A 12,182-nucleotide genomic window follows, 5' to 3' on the forward strand; every position below is an offset into this window, starting at 1 on the left:
CCTGAAGATTTTGGCTCGGTGAAAGATGACGCTGCTGGCGGTGATGGCTTTACTAATCCCATGTACGCCACTGGGACAATGACTGGGACAAAGAACGATCCGGTCAAGGTAAACTGACAATTAGCAACGTAGCTGTCAATTGACGTATTCCCCCCGAATCTTTTTTTTCTTTTTTCTACTGTAATAGGAGAATCGTACTCATGGGTCTCAAGAAAACATGGCCGAGTCGGAATACGACAATGCCAATGCTTGAAAACGACTTTTGATGGACAGAACTATCGACTTTGTTTCTGCTTGTTGTGTCTGTTGTTTATACTTCGTTTATCGACTTTCGGGCAAAGATCCCCACGAGGGGCCCCACTTCCATTCCAGTACCCGATTTTGGGGCTATTCAAATAAAATTTCTGTACTACACGTACTCTTTTGTGTTCTTACATATACATGTATCTGCCATCCTCTGCCATCTGTCACAAGGCGCAATGTCCCGGATTTTGTAGGGTAAACGGCTTTTTCTTCGTTTTTTCTCAAAAAGCTGGTTACCCTATAAAATCCGGGACTTCCTCGTGAAAAGATGACGTACGCTACGTCTTGCCAGAGTATGCTTCAAACATGAAACACGTCGAAAAACGGCAATTTTATTCGTCTTTTTTTTATTGCTCGACAGTTTGTGCACGTACACTTTTAATTAATAAACGAGTACTACTAATCTAAGCAAGCAGTACGTCAAACCTGTGGGAGCTGATGATTTTATTTAGTAGCTATACAGTACAGTAGGCTATCACTCCAATTACGTACTGTAGGAATTTAGGTGAAGGTACAATATACATATCAGGATGCTAGAAGCACGGATTGTAGAGAAAGTAACTCAAGTAAGTCGTACCGATACACAAGAGATGAAATAGAAAAAAAACGTGTCTCACTTCTCCATTCTCCTCAGCATCTTCATCAGGCGAGCTTTATTTCCGGCCAAGAAATAGCGATCATGAAGCATCAGCTTCTGATCACCTTTTGCGCATGGCCATCTCATGTTCGCATTCAAGCGAATGGGATAGACGCTTTCAACGGATTCCTTGCAAGCCCAGTCAAAATCGATGATCTTGACACTTCCTTCTTGAGTGACGATGATGTTTGTGCAACGGAAGTCGCCATGGACGTACTCTCGGCTGTGCAAAGACCAGAGAGCGCGATCCAGCTCCGCCACTATTCTCTTGATTCGTTGAGGCTGCAGCTCTGTGCCAGCGCTGCCCTTTTCAAGAAACTCGGCGAGCGTTTCCCCTTCCACCTTCTCCATGACGACTATTGTGTAGAGCGGCCTTTTCTCGTAAGCAATGACGTCAGGAGCGTAGCCTTCTTTCGCGCACTGGCAATGAATACCGATGGGGTAGCTTTCCTTCACAAATTTGACGACCACAGCAGTGGAATCTCCTCCGCTTCCGCTTATGATTGCCCTCGCTTCGAAGGCCTTATCGCTCAGCGCTCGCGTGTATTCCAATGACTTGATTTCCTTGCAGGAATTGATCTGCGGGAGCAAAGGCTAAAGAGAAGAACGTTTCATTTAGCTAAGTGGGCGCCGGCCCTAGGGTGAATTGGATCAACTACCGTACCATGGTTGTGAATTTGCACTTTTGAAATATTCCGGACAGACTATTGAGAAGAGCATGAACGACCTTTCGGGCCGTCTCCACAGTCTTCTTTTCTCGGAAAATCGTAGAGTGTCCCAACTTCGAGCCAGCAGCAGCAGCAGGAGCCACGGCGTGGGCAGATAGGGATGTAGGCGTCAGACCGATCAGCAGCCTGGGACAAAAGACAGCGACATCCTCCATTTGGCGAAGATAACTGTCTATATGGCTGAAGTAGGATATTCCTTGCCAAAACAGCTGCTGGGGCGGCTTTTTGTCGTCGCTTTTGTGCTCCAAAAAAACAATTGGGAAAGCCATTCCCTGGAATGAAATGGCAATGGCTAAGTCGGCGGCAAACTGGTCGAGACGGGAATCGCTTTCTTTGGGTTGTCCGCCGACGGGAAACTGCCCCTGAACGAATGGCTTGGCGTCGTTCGGAAAGCTGTAAGCTGCGAGGAGACTTCGTAAATGGATAATGATATCTCCAAGCTTGTTGCTAACGAGGGCGGTAGCCACGTCATCAACTAGGTTTGTGGTGAATTCGTCGAGACGCGGAGTGTCAGTGAAAGCGCAGAATTCCTTCTGAAAGACAGCGGCTGGGACTTCAGAGGCCAAATATTCGTTGGCGAAACGTTGCCCCTTGTCCTTGCTTGCGTAAATGTCTGAAGGACTGTAGGCGCTGAATGTCTGCAGGAGAATTGTTATAATGGGTGAGTGTGAGTGAGTGAGTGAGTGATATAGTATTAGTGTAGAGTAGTTCCGCTTTTGTTAGCAAGAGGAACTGCTGTACAGAGGATTGGCATTACCTTCATTTGAAATCCCGGTTGCAATTTCGGCCAAATATCAAGTTCACTCTTCTTTCCTGAAAACGAAGCAAAAGGACATGCAGAGCACACAATGGTAAATGAATTACTAGCCACCCATACGGTTTGGCGGCAGTACTTCAAATAACTCCGACGTCTTCTGCCGTTCCTCGCCGGAATCATCCGTAAACGTCACGGTGCAAAAGTAAAGACCTCGGTCTGCTTTGCACGTTTCCAATTCCGAGGAGGAACTTCGTAGGCTGAGTTTCGCTGGAACTCGGCTTTTACACCACTCATGCTTCGTCGCATTTGGAACGTCAAAAGACACTCGGCTAGGCTCAGTTATGACGCCCATCGGCATTTGAACTGAAAAGACAATAATTAGTGGAAAACTGATCAATTCTCTTCATCTTCAGGGCGTGCCCGGCCGGAGATCGAGCGGAAAAGAGCCGCCATAAGAGTCGAACGACTCTAAAATTAAAATTACCCGATTGAAGCTCCTTTGACGCCGCCATTATGCGAACAAGCGAGATAAGCAGGGCAGCGAGAAGAGAAGAGCGAGACGCGTTTCGTTTGAACACGAGGGCCGAAGCTGACGTCTGACGAACAACTGCGCACGCTCGACGACGAGTTGATTCCAACCCGCTTCTGTCATAAGTTGAATCCGTTGAAGTCCGAATGCCAAATAAGTCAGGCCTAATTGTAGCTGTGTGCAATCTGATCTTCTTACCTCTAGTTTGCTTAGTGGAGTACGTCCTGCGAGGATGGCGATGATCGTGCGGTTTTCGCCTGCACTCTGCTTCTTTCTCTTCGCTTTTATGCGCTGCACTGGTATAACGATTTGTCGCCGCGGAGGTTTTTTAGCGTTACGAAATCCTTCCGACCTTTTTAGCCGCTCAAGAAAACATTGAAATTCCGGCAATTCGCGTTCCGTCTGTCCCTCTCATCGTCCACGATCCCTACTTGTCCATCTGGTCTTCGAGCGACAATCTAACGTCGACGTGGACATCGCATTGGACGGGCAAAAGCCAGGCAATTTTCTCTCTTATTCGAGTCGACGGAACGACCTATCGTCTCATCGGTCCACCGTGCGTCACCGAAAGCGATCTCGATGCCTTTACGCAGGTTGGCTATCCGCAAGTCTATCCTCTACGTACGATCTACACGTACGAAGGGGCGGGCGTTCGTCTTCGATTGACTTTCAACACGCCAAAAGTCGCTTACGATTTCGACTGGTTTCGTCCGACGACATTCGTCGAATTCAACATGTGGTCGACGGACAATCGTAATCACACGGTCGCCATCTATTTTGACGTCACCAGTCAATTGGCTGTCAACTCTGACAACGAACCTGTAGAATCATTTCGAGTCACAACCCCAAATAATTTAATTGATTTGCGCATCGGAACGAAACAACCTCAAAAAGTTTTAGATAAAGCTGGCGATGACGTCAGAATCAATTGGGGTTACGCTCATTTGGCGTTCAGTCCCAAAGGTTATTATTGGACGTCTGATTTTGTCATAAGCGGTTGGATTGGAAATGTCATTAAGTCACGAAATATGTTTGCTACAAGTGGACTCATTCCTGACACAGACGAACCGGCAACCGGCCAATCGGCTTGCACAAATAAAGAAGACGATCACGTGTGCGATTGCGATCAGAAATCCGATTGGCCAGGAATGGCTGCAGCAACCGAAGACATTCTAGTGACGCCAAGCGACACCCCATCCTATTACCCAAAGACGTGGGTCTATTTTCTCGTTGCCTACGACGACTCTCCGGCGTCATTTTCATTCTTTGATGAAACCCTTGAAGCCTATTGGCGTCAGGGCAACCGAGAACCCAATCAACCAATGACAATTGTCGATCTCATTGACTTCATGTATCCGGCCTATATCAATTTTACTTATATGACCCAATCATTTGATACGATGCTCGTGAAAAATCTCATTATAGCCGGTGGCATGGATTACGCTGTCCTCGCTTCTCTCGCCTATCGTCAGACACTCGGAGCCAGTCTAAGTGTCTGGTATGACGGCAAATTTGGATCGAAAACAAGCGCTCAATCGTTTCTATTCAGCAAAGGATGCTCGAACAAGGGCCACACGGCGAGTGTCGTTGATAACTTTCCTGCCATGCCTCTCTATCTCTACTATAACAATGACGCCATAAGTGCCTTACTAAGACCGATTTTCATGTTTGCTAACAATGAAACGTACGGCGATTTTCTCTCAAAATTTCCGCGCAACATCACCTACTCAGAGTCTTACTGTCCGCACTTTTTGGGCGAGTATCCCATAGCGGCACTTCAATGCTGGTACGACGATAATCATTGCAATCCCATGCCAATTGAAGCGACAGCCGACGTTCTCTTGATGTTAGCCGGCGCCTCTTTGTCTCGCTTGGGGGCACCACCAATCGTTCGAGATTACTTTGCTCTTCTGACACAGTAAGAGTAAACTATAGTCATCATCATCTTCTACTTCTTCTTCTTTAGATTTGCTGAATATTTGGTTGCCAATGGTTTGGATCCGGTTGCTCAACCATCATTCGATTATCCTGATGGTGGCGTTGCTCATGACGCCAATTTGGCAATGAAGGCTATTATAGCCATTGGAGCGTATGCAAAACTTTGCTCAATTATTGGTTTTAAGGAATGTGAATCCACATACAGTAAAGTAAGTACGCAAACCCCTGTGTATCTCTCTCTCTCTAGCGCCTTCTCACTGTCGTCTTTAGCTTGCTTCTGATTATGCTTCCAAGTGGATGAAAATGGCCGATGACGGAGATCACTATCGTCTCGCCTATGACCAGCCAGGCACGTGGTCTCTCAAATACAACCTCGTATGGGATCAATTTCTTCAAACAAAGCTCTTTCCTCAAGAGGTCTACGATAAAGAGATTGACGAATATCAGCGTCACATTGAGCAATTTGGATGGCCATTGGACAGCAATCAGATGATATCCAATTTGGGCTGGATTGGCTGGATCGACGCTTTTGTCAACGACACTGTCCACTACCAATTGATGGCAAAATTGTTGCAATGGGTTCAAGAAACTCCGCAACGCGTTCCACTCGCCGATTCTTTTGACGTTGTCGATGGAAATCAACACAAATATCAAGCTCGAGCTCAAGTCGGTGGATTATTTGCTCGGCTTTTACTTCAAAATCCGCCGCCTATCAGAGAACCGCTACGTCGATTTGTGGCACCTTGGTCAAAATCCAAGAATGACGACGAGTGAGCTTTTTTGCTGATGCTGTTGCTACTCTCTTTGCTCAAGCAGCTGCTGCTTTTTTGTATTTTTTATTTTCTACATTTTCTACAAAGGCGGAGGCCACCATTTGGGCGTTTTCATGCGCACAACTACTTGTCTATCAGACGTCTGGCTAGTGCCATATATTCTTCCTTCTTTGACAAGGGCATTGACTCTCAAAAGAGCCAGACCCCATTTGCCACCTTTAGCACTTCCTCTCATTCGCCCAACACTTTTTCCCCCGCCGGGATCAGTCGTCAGTGGCGCATCAGGAGCAGGCAACATCACTGCATCATCATCATCATCAATATAAACAGTGACAAGTCGTTTTCGAATGACTCCCGTATGGTGAGTTCTTGCTGTCAATTCTTGACCAACATAACAACCTTTTTGAAAACTGATTCCGTTTACATAGACTAAATTGGATTCGAGTGGCAAACATTTGCCCGGAGGTAGATCAATGACACCTTCCGGTATTCCTAATGAATATCTCAGTAAATGATAGTCGTCTTCTTCATTATTATTAGATACGAGATCGTTCACGTCCTTTCTTCGTACAATGAACCGATGACCAAGACTCTCTTCGCGTGGATCAACTCCGCCTGCTGCAACCAATGGTGCCAAAGGTACAACGTCACCGGCAGTTATTTGGGCTACGACGACGTATTCTTCGTCATCTTTATCCCCTTCAATAATAGTGGCTTTCTTTCGCAGTTTGTGTCTTCGAAGATGTTTCACAAGTTCATCTCGAACCGTTGCGTCCGACTCGATCCAATAGGCGGCTTCTGCTTCGGCTGCTGCCGATCGATAGACCAAGGCGTCGTAAAGAATTCGACCTTGAACGTTGAGAAAGTGAGCGTAGAACGGTGAAGAAGAAACATGAATATCATTTGTTATTAGTCCTTGCAAGAGAGACGCCGAATCTGGCCCTGTGACGCGCACAACGGCTCGGGAAGATAATTTGGTGAGTTCACAACCTCTCACGACGGCGGCGGCAGGACCTCTGAGCCGAATAAACGAACGCCGCAGTGGAAACATTTTGCGCACTGTGCGCAGAGCAGTGCGCATGGTTTGCGTTTCGCGCGACGAAACAGGATCTCCTTTCCTCCCACACTGTACTAGTAGTCTACTTCCAAGTTGCCATGCGATCGGAAGGAAGAAGACGCCTGTTTTTGCTCGTATTATCGTTGGGCGTCTCAACTTGTCTCGCCGTCGAACAGAAAGCGAATGAGAACTTGTCACCAAACGACGCAAACGTCCAAGTAATTCGTTTTTTGCTCCAACTCTTCCGTAGACAAGTAGGCAAATGTTCTTAGTCATTGGACGACGTCGACGCGAACAGTTTGAGCCAATGGACACTGAATTACGCCGTGGGATTTGCCCACGCCTTCGTCGCTTCCATCTCCGTCATCATCGTCTCCGAATTGGGTGACAAGACGTTTTTCATTGCTGCTATCATGGCCATGCGTCATTCGCGTCTCGTCGTCTTTTCTGGTGCCATAATGGCTCTCTTTCTTATGACTCTCCTTTCGGTTGCTCTCGGATTCGCGACGACCGTTGTACCGCGTCTTTATACCTATTACGCTTCGACTATTCTCTTTGCACTATTCGGCGTGCGAATGCTACGCGAAGGATGGAACATGTCGCCTGACGAGGGACAAGAAGAACTCGAAAATGTTCAAGCCGAATTGAAAAAGAAAGACGAAGAGGCAAGAAAATGAAAAATAAATTAGAGACTCTAATATTAAACTTCTTCTACTGTAGTTGCAAGACTCGTCTCAATTGTTCACTACTACTCCTAATGGTACTGACTTGGAGACGGGTGTTGTAAAAGCCAAGGTCTTTCGTCGACAATCCAATCGCTGGTGTCGTTTTCTTTCGCCTATTTTTCTTCAAGCATTGACAATGACTTTTCTTGCTGAATGGGGAGACCGGTCACAAATTGCCACAATCATTTTAGCCGCTCGAGAGGTATCTCACATATAAAAGAAGAGATCTTGTACTGTATATTTTTCTGTAGAATCCTCTTGGCGTAGCGTTTGGTGGCACTCTAGGCCATGCAATATGTACGTCAATTGCTGTTGTAGGTGGACGATTAATAGCCCAGAGAATATCAGTTCGAACAGGTGAGAAATCAATCACGCGGCGGCGGCTTTCACTTATTGTCTATGCGTTTTTAGTGACTCTTATTGGTGGAGCCGTCTTTCTCATTTTCGCTGCCACGTCTCTTTTCTTTGATCCAAGCAGCTGATGCTTGCTAGATCGCGGCAGCTTACCTTGACCTCCTCGACGCGCCGCATAACGTAAGACGAACACAGAAGACAACAGTGTATTTAAGTAGTGAAAAAAGAAAAAAAAACACTCAGGTTTTTTTAACAACATCCACTTGTACACTGTTGTAGCTCACACCGTCCAGGTCGTCGCTCCCGTCGCTCCCATCGCGTGCCTACCCATTTTCCTTTGTTTCGTTTCAGTTCTAAGAACTGTTCAATGCCTACTGAACGCTTAGAAATGAATCGATTCAATCTCTTTGTTTTGTCTAGTTCAATCAGTTACAAAAAGAATAGTAGTGGTTCTACTCTGCCTCACCTGATTTGGGTTTTGTAGCAACTACTCTCGTTTCTGCCGTTTCCTCCGCCGTTTTGGGCGCAACGACGGTGGCGGTGGCGGCGGCAAGACAAGTTGGCCTGGCAACCGAAAGCTTCATGTAGCACACACAAAAGAGCTGTACATAAGCAAGTAGCAATCAAAGCTCTTAGGGGGTTACATAGAAATCAAACCTCTTTGACATCCCACGCTTTAACTTCGTGATCAGATGAAACTGATACCATGTGATGTTTGTCCAAAACCGTCAGTCCTTTGACTCGATTTTCATGTCCTTTGACTGTCGCATGCTTATTTGCCGTTGCGCAATCATACAAGGTTATATTCCCACAGTCATCAGCCAGAGCAAGCATTCCCTCCTGTGTGCGTGTTATTTTTATAGAAATGTATATGAGGAATTTGACGAGTACCGTAGGGAAGCAAAGTGCCGTTAATCTGACTTCGCTCTCAATTCTATGCCTTATATGTCCTGTCTAAAAAAGACAGAGAGAAGGAGGGGTTAGTACTGTTGTTTAGCGTTACTTCTGTTGAATAGATGTCAATTGAAGTATCGTGCACGGCAACAAAAGAATTTCCTTTGGGCGTCCACTTGACGCAATGTGAAACTAAGGAAAGGACACTTAGGGGGCTTGCAACCATAAAGTTGTAGTAAGATGATTACCTCTTTTGAGATTAATAACAAACGCTTTCTTGCCTGTCACAAGATTCCACGTTCTAAGAAGACAACTCGATTGATAGCTAGAGAGTGAATTCAATAATGTATCATCATCACCTCAATGTCCGATCTCTGCCAACAGACAGTGCCAGTCGACCAGACGGATGAATTGATAGAAAATTCACAGTGGAACGGTGTCCTTTTAATTGAGAAAGACACTCCCAAGCAGCGGAATCGACACACTTCCACAGGTAAATGCATCCATCGTCACTAGCACTTATCAGAAAGGAATCCTCGTAGAATTCGAGACACGTGATCGATCCACCGTGTTGACTCAGACCGCCGAGATCGATTTCACATTCCATATCATAGATGCTGCAGCCGAGACAAAAACAATTATCTCAATCAAAAAATGCCTCCTAAGTATACCTAATCGTCTCATCTGTGCCACCCGTAGCAAGATACTTTCCTGTCGCAGAAAATGCCATCGATTTGACGCAACCAGAATGAGTTTGGTTGATAGAGCGTTTGCTAAAGAAGACCTAACGGCGATGACAACCGAAAAGCAACATATACGATATCTCTAAAAACCTACCTTGCCATCTGCTTGTTTTTCAAATTTTAGCCTTATTACAACACCGTCGTACGTTCCCACAGCAACGTTGACCGCCGTCGCCGTCGAATGGCGAGAAGAATCGCGCAGCCGCCGTAGAGACATCTTCGGCTTTATACGGGATATTTTCCTTCTTCATGGATCGTCTCTCGTGGGTCAACGAAGACCTTTTACCAGGCGAAAAGTCGTGCATACAGCAGCGAGGAGTTCGCCTATACGATGGCGAAAACAAGGTAGACTCGAGAGGCCTCTTTCGGGGAGAAAAGGAGAGTGTGCACGCGCAGACATCATTCGATTCGGGCACAGTGCGACTGACAAGTCACAGAATCGTTTGGGACGACGAAGATCAGCAGGCAAGACGGTTGCACAGTGATTAGCCGAAATCGAATTGTAATAAAGGGTCGAACGCTCGCTTTGGCTCACGCTCTCGTTCAAAGTCTCTCCGAATCGTCAGCGACGTTAACGAAAAGGTAGATAGTATGCCGGTAGATAGACTCTGTCGAACTGTCATTACTGTACTGTAGCGCCAAAATTATCGTTCATTTGCACGCTCCACCAAGTCAACGCGATCCTGGCCCATTTGTCACAAGTACATATTCCTACATTCGTTTGTCTTTCAAAAAAGGTGGACAGGCAGAGGTACTGTATTTTTAAATAATTAAATAATTAATTTAATTAATATCCTCTTGTCCTGCCTTTAGTTCTATGACAGGTATCGGCAGGAAACGGCGAAACGCTTGTGGGAAGTTCCGATAGAGGCTGAATCATCAGGAAAACCCGGACACAGCCAGCCACGGACCAGTCGGGTATTGTGTCACAAGGGAAATTTCTACGTTTGTTCGTTCATTCATTCATTCTAGATGAGAGCTGGTATTGTTGGCATTGAGCGAAACATTGCGGAAAAGAAGAGACAGACTGATAAGCAATTGTCCCAGGTCAAGTGATTCGCGCATTCAAATGTTTTCTGTATAAAGCAACTGTACTATTCTTTTCTTTAGGCGTTTCAAGACCTCGATGCATTAATGGATAAGGTACACTTATTAGGCGAAAGAAACAAGCAAAGGAGAATGTGGTGAAAATAGGCTAAAGAAATGGTGACGTTGGCAGACAGATTTGCTTCAAAACTTGAAGAAAAGAAGGGTTCAATAACAGAGGACGAAGTGAGTCATTGTCAATTGCAATAACTTAGCTGTGACTGACTCACGTGTCTTTAGACTGTCGCTTTCAAAGCGTATCTTCTGAGCATTGGCATTGCCAACCCAGTTACAAGGGAAACACATGGTAGTGGCAGCGCCTACCACAAAGAATTGTCCAAGCAATTGGCTCAATTCTTACTAAAACCACTTGAAGTCAGTAGAGTCATCATGCAAAAAGTAGTGTGCTTCTCATTGAATACGTTTCTCTTAGGAATGCAACGGTGTCATGACACTGGCTGATGTTTATTGCCGTTTCAATCGAGCCAGAGGAATGGAGGTATAATTAATAATAATTATTTTTATTTCGCGTTTATGTAACTGTGTAGCTTCTTGCACCCGATGATGTCTTTAATGCGTGCAAGATGTTTGAATCCCTTCGTCTTCCCATCAAGTGAGAAATGTCATATTTGAGTACTACTGTATAATATTATTTGTTCTTTTTGAAGACTGACGAAATTTGAGAGCGGCGTTCTGGTCGTTCAACTTGCATCTCACAGCGAAAGTGCTTATATCAAGGAAACAGGTCGTCTAGTTGAAGAACGTGGATCAATGACGTCAGAAGAGCTTGCCAGATTGGCAAACATATCCATAGTATTGGCTAAAGAAAGGCAAGCGCACGGACAGCTTAGACCATGTCCTCCTGCCACTGACAATTCTCTTCGTCTTCTTTAGACTTCATTTAGCAGAGGAAAAGAACGTTCTCTGTCGCGATGACTCGGTCGAAGGCCTCCGCTTTTATCCCAATTTATTTCTTACAATGGTTTCTAATTAAAACCCCTCCTCCCTACTAATTAAGTATCATCATAGCAATAAAATAGAATTGTCAGCAAGTAACGAAGCAACGGGCCTATATCTCATAATATGTTGTGAGCCACGTTCCAAATCGACGGGCACTTCATCTTCCTCCGCCGCCACCTCATTGCATCGACGCAAGACGCGAAAGAAAACGTAAGCGTCGTCATTTGGCATCACAGCCAATTTATCCCCATCTAAATTTCGAAGATTACTCGGCATTCGACGCAAGGCGAGTCCATCGAATAGCTTCTCGATGTTACGCGCGTATTCTTTAGCGTACGCTAACTCGTCGACTGATAACAATTTCTGCGATTTTTCGAGAAGGATGACGTAATGTGTTTCGATTTTTTTCAAGCGAGTTCGCAAATAACTCGCCACGACGAATCGTATTCGTTCGATTTCGAGTTGGTGAAGACTCGCGACGAAATCGCCTTTTTTCACGCGTCGAATATTCTCTTCCATTTCGCTCAATTGCTCCATCATGCACTCGACAAGCTCCGGCTTCGCTTCGAGCAACTCTGGCGCCAGCATTTCGTTCGTCCATGCCTTCTCGAGCTGCATAAGCACTTCGCTTGCCGTAATCGCCTCTTCTTCGGCCGCCAACGAAGACATACTCTACTCTGCCCCGGGACTTTCTCAAA

The 12,182-nt window shown here is 45.7% G+C and overlaps 7 protein-coding genes and 1 long non-coding RNA gene across 9 annotated transcripts; 4 read left to right on the forward strand and 4 right to left on the reverse strand.

Moving 5' to 3' along the window:
- On the forward strand, positions 1 to 414 carry LOC136187906 (uncharacterized). The gene is made up of 2 exons (XR_010670028.1): positions 1 to 108; positions 188 to 414. It is a non-coding gene; the product is annotated as an uncharacterized lncRNA (long non-coding RNA).
- A 445-nt stretch (positions 415 to 859) lies between these two features.
- LOC136196693 (uncharacterized) lies at positions 860 to 2,988 on the reverse strand. The gene is made up of 5 exons (XM_065986293.1): positions 2,910 to 2,988; positions 2,540 to 2,788; positions 2,426 to 2,481; positions 1,605 to 2,306; positions 860 to 1,534 (listed from the first exon to the last, which is right to left on the reverse strand). Exons 1-5 carry the CDS (start codon positions 2,935 to 2,937, stop codon positions 917 to 919), a joined length of 1,653 nt encoding a protein of 550 aa, XP_065842365.1. The 5' UTR covers positions 2,938 to 2,988; the 3' UTR covers positions 860 to 916.
- A 73-nt stretch (positions 2,989 to 3,061) lies between these two features.
- On the forward strand, positions 3,062 to 6,036 carry LOC136197095 (uncharacterized). 2 transcript variants are annotated; one of them, XM_065986802.1, is made up of 5 exons: positions 3,062 to 3,111; positions 3,159 to 3,253; positions 3,315 to 4,872; positions 4,921 to 5,101; positions 5,163 to 6,036. In XM_065986802.1, the coding sequence occupies exons 1-5, from the start codon at positions 3,101 to 3,103 to the stop codon at positions 5,664 to 5,666; spliced, it is 2,349 nt and encodes a 782-aa protein (XP_065842874.1). In that variant the 5' UTR covers positions 3,062 to 3,100; the 3' UTR covers positions 5,667 to 6,036. The 2 variants fall into 2 exon arrangements, with proteins under 2 accessions (XP_065842874.1, XP_065842884.1); XM_065986812.1 differs by having other exon boundaries at positions 3,064 to 3,111; positions 3,168 to 3,253.
- LOC136197133 (putative transferase CAF17 homolog, mitochondrial) lies at positions 5,700 to 6,718 on the reverse strand. Its single transcript, XM_065986847.1, has one exon. It carries the CDS (start codon positions 6,714 to 6,716, stop codon positions 5,745 to 5,747), a length of 972 nt encoding a protein of 323 aa, XP_065842919.1. The 5' UTR covers positions 6,717 to 6,718; the 3' UTR covers positions 5,700 to 5,744.
- Positions 6,719 to 6,803: 85 nt separating this feature from the next.
- On the forward strand, positions 6,804 to 8,242 carry LOC136197141 (putative divalent cation/proton antiporter TMEM165). Its single transcript, XM_065986859.1, has 5 exons — positions 6,804 to 6,940; positions 6,995 to 7,387; positions 7,443 to 7,649; positions 7,699 to 7,804; positions 7,859 to 8,242. The coding sequence occupies exons 1-5, from the start codon at positions 6,821 to 6,823 to the stop codon at positions 7,927 to 7,929; spliced, it is 897 nt and encodes a 298-aa protein (XP_065842931.1). The 5' UTR covers positions 6,804 to 6,820; the 3' UTR covers positions 7,930 to 8,242.
- LOC136197114 (p21-activated protein kinase-interacting protein 1-like) lies at positions 7,992 to 9,666 on the reverse strand. The gene is made up of 9 exons (XM_065986826.1): positions 9,533 to 9,666; positions 9,367 to 9,479; positions 9,055 to 9,312; positions 8,944 to 8,996; positions 8,805 to 8,887; positions 8,693 to 8,755; positions 8,459 to 8,641; positions 8,268 to 8,403; positions 7,992 to 8,217 (listed from the first exon to the last, which is right to left on the reverse strand). Exons 1-9 carry the CDS (start codon positions 9,653 to 9,655, stop codon positions 8,051 to 8,053), a joined length of 1,179 nt encoding a protein of 392 aa, XP_065842898.1. The 5' UTR covers positions 9,656 to 9,666; the 3' UTR covers positions 7,992 to 8,050.
- Positions 9,649 to 11,580, forward strand: LOC136197124 (vacuolar protein-sorting-associated protein 36-like). The gene is made up of 13 exons (XM_065986835.1): positions 9,649 to 9,783; positions 9,835 to 9,903; positions 9,950 to 10,020; positions 10,075 to 10,189; positions 10,252 to 10,356; positions 10,411 to 10,485; positions 10,549 to 10,581; positions 10,633 to 10,710; positions 10,765 to 10,899; positions 10,958 to 11,023; positions 11,073 to 11,137; positions 11,193 to 11,354; positions 11,419 to 11,580. Exons 1-13 carry the CDS (start codon positions 9,688 to 9,690, stop codon positions 11,516 to 11,518), a joined length of 1,170 nt encoding a protein of 389 aa, XP_065842907.1. The 5' UTR covers positions 9,649 to 9,687; the 3' UTR covers positions 11,519 to 11,580.
- Positions 11,481 to 12,167, reverse strand: LOC136197167 (DNA replication complex GINS protein SLD5-like). The gene has a single exon (XM_065986877.1). It carries the CDS (start codon positions 12,151 to 12,153, stop codon positions 11,548 to 11,550), a length of 606 nt encoding a protein of 201 aa, XP_065842949.1. The 5' UTR covers positions 12,154 to 12,167; the 3' UTR covers positions 11,481 to 11,547.
- Positions 12,168 to 12,182: the final 15 nt, after the last annotated feature.

This window comes from Oscarella lobularis, chromosome 1 (genome assembly GCF_947507565.1).
Source record: "Oscarella lobularis chromosome 1, ooOscLobu1.1, whole genome shotgun sequence".
Taxonomy (NCBI): Eukaryota; Metazoa; Porifera; class Homoscleromorpha; order Homosclerophorida; family Oscarellidae; genus Oscarella; species Oscarella lobularis.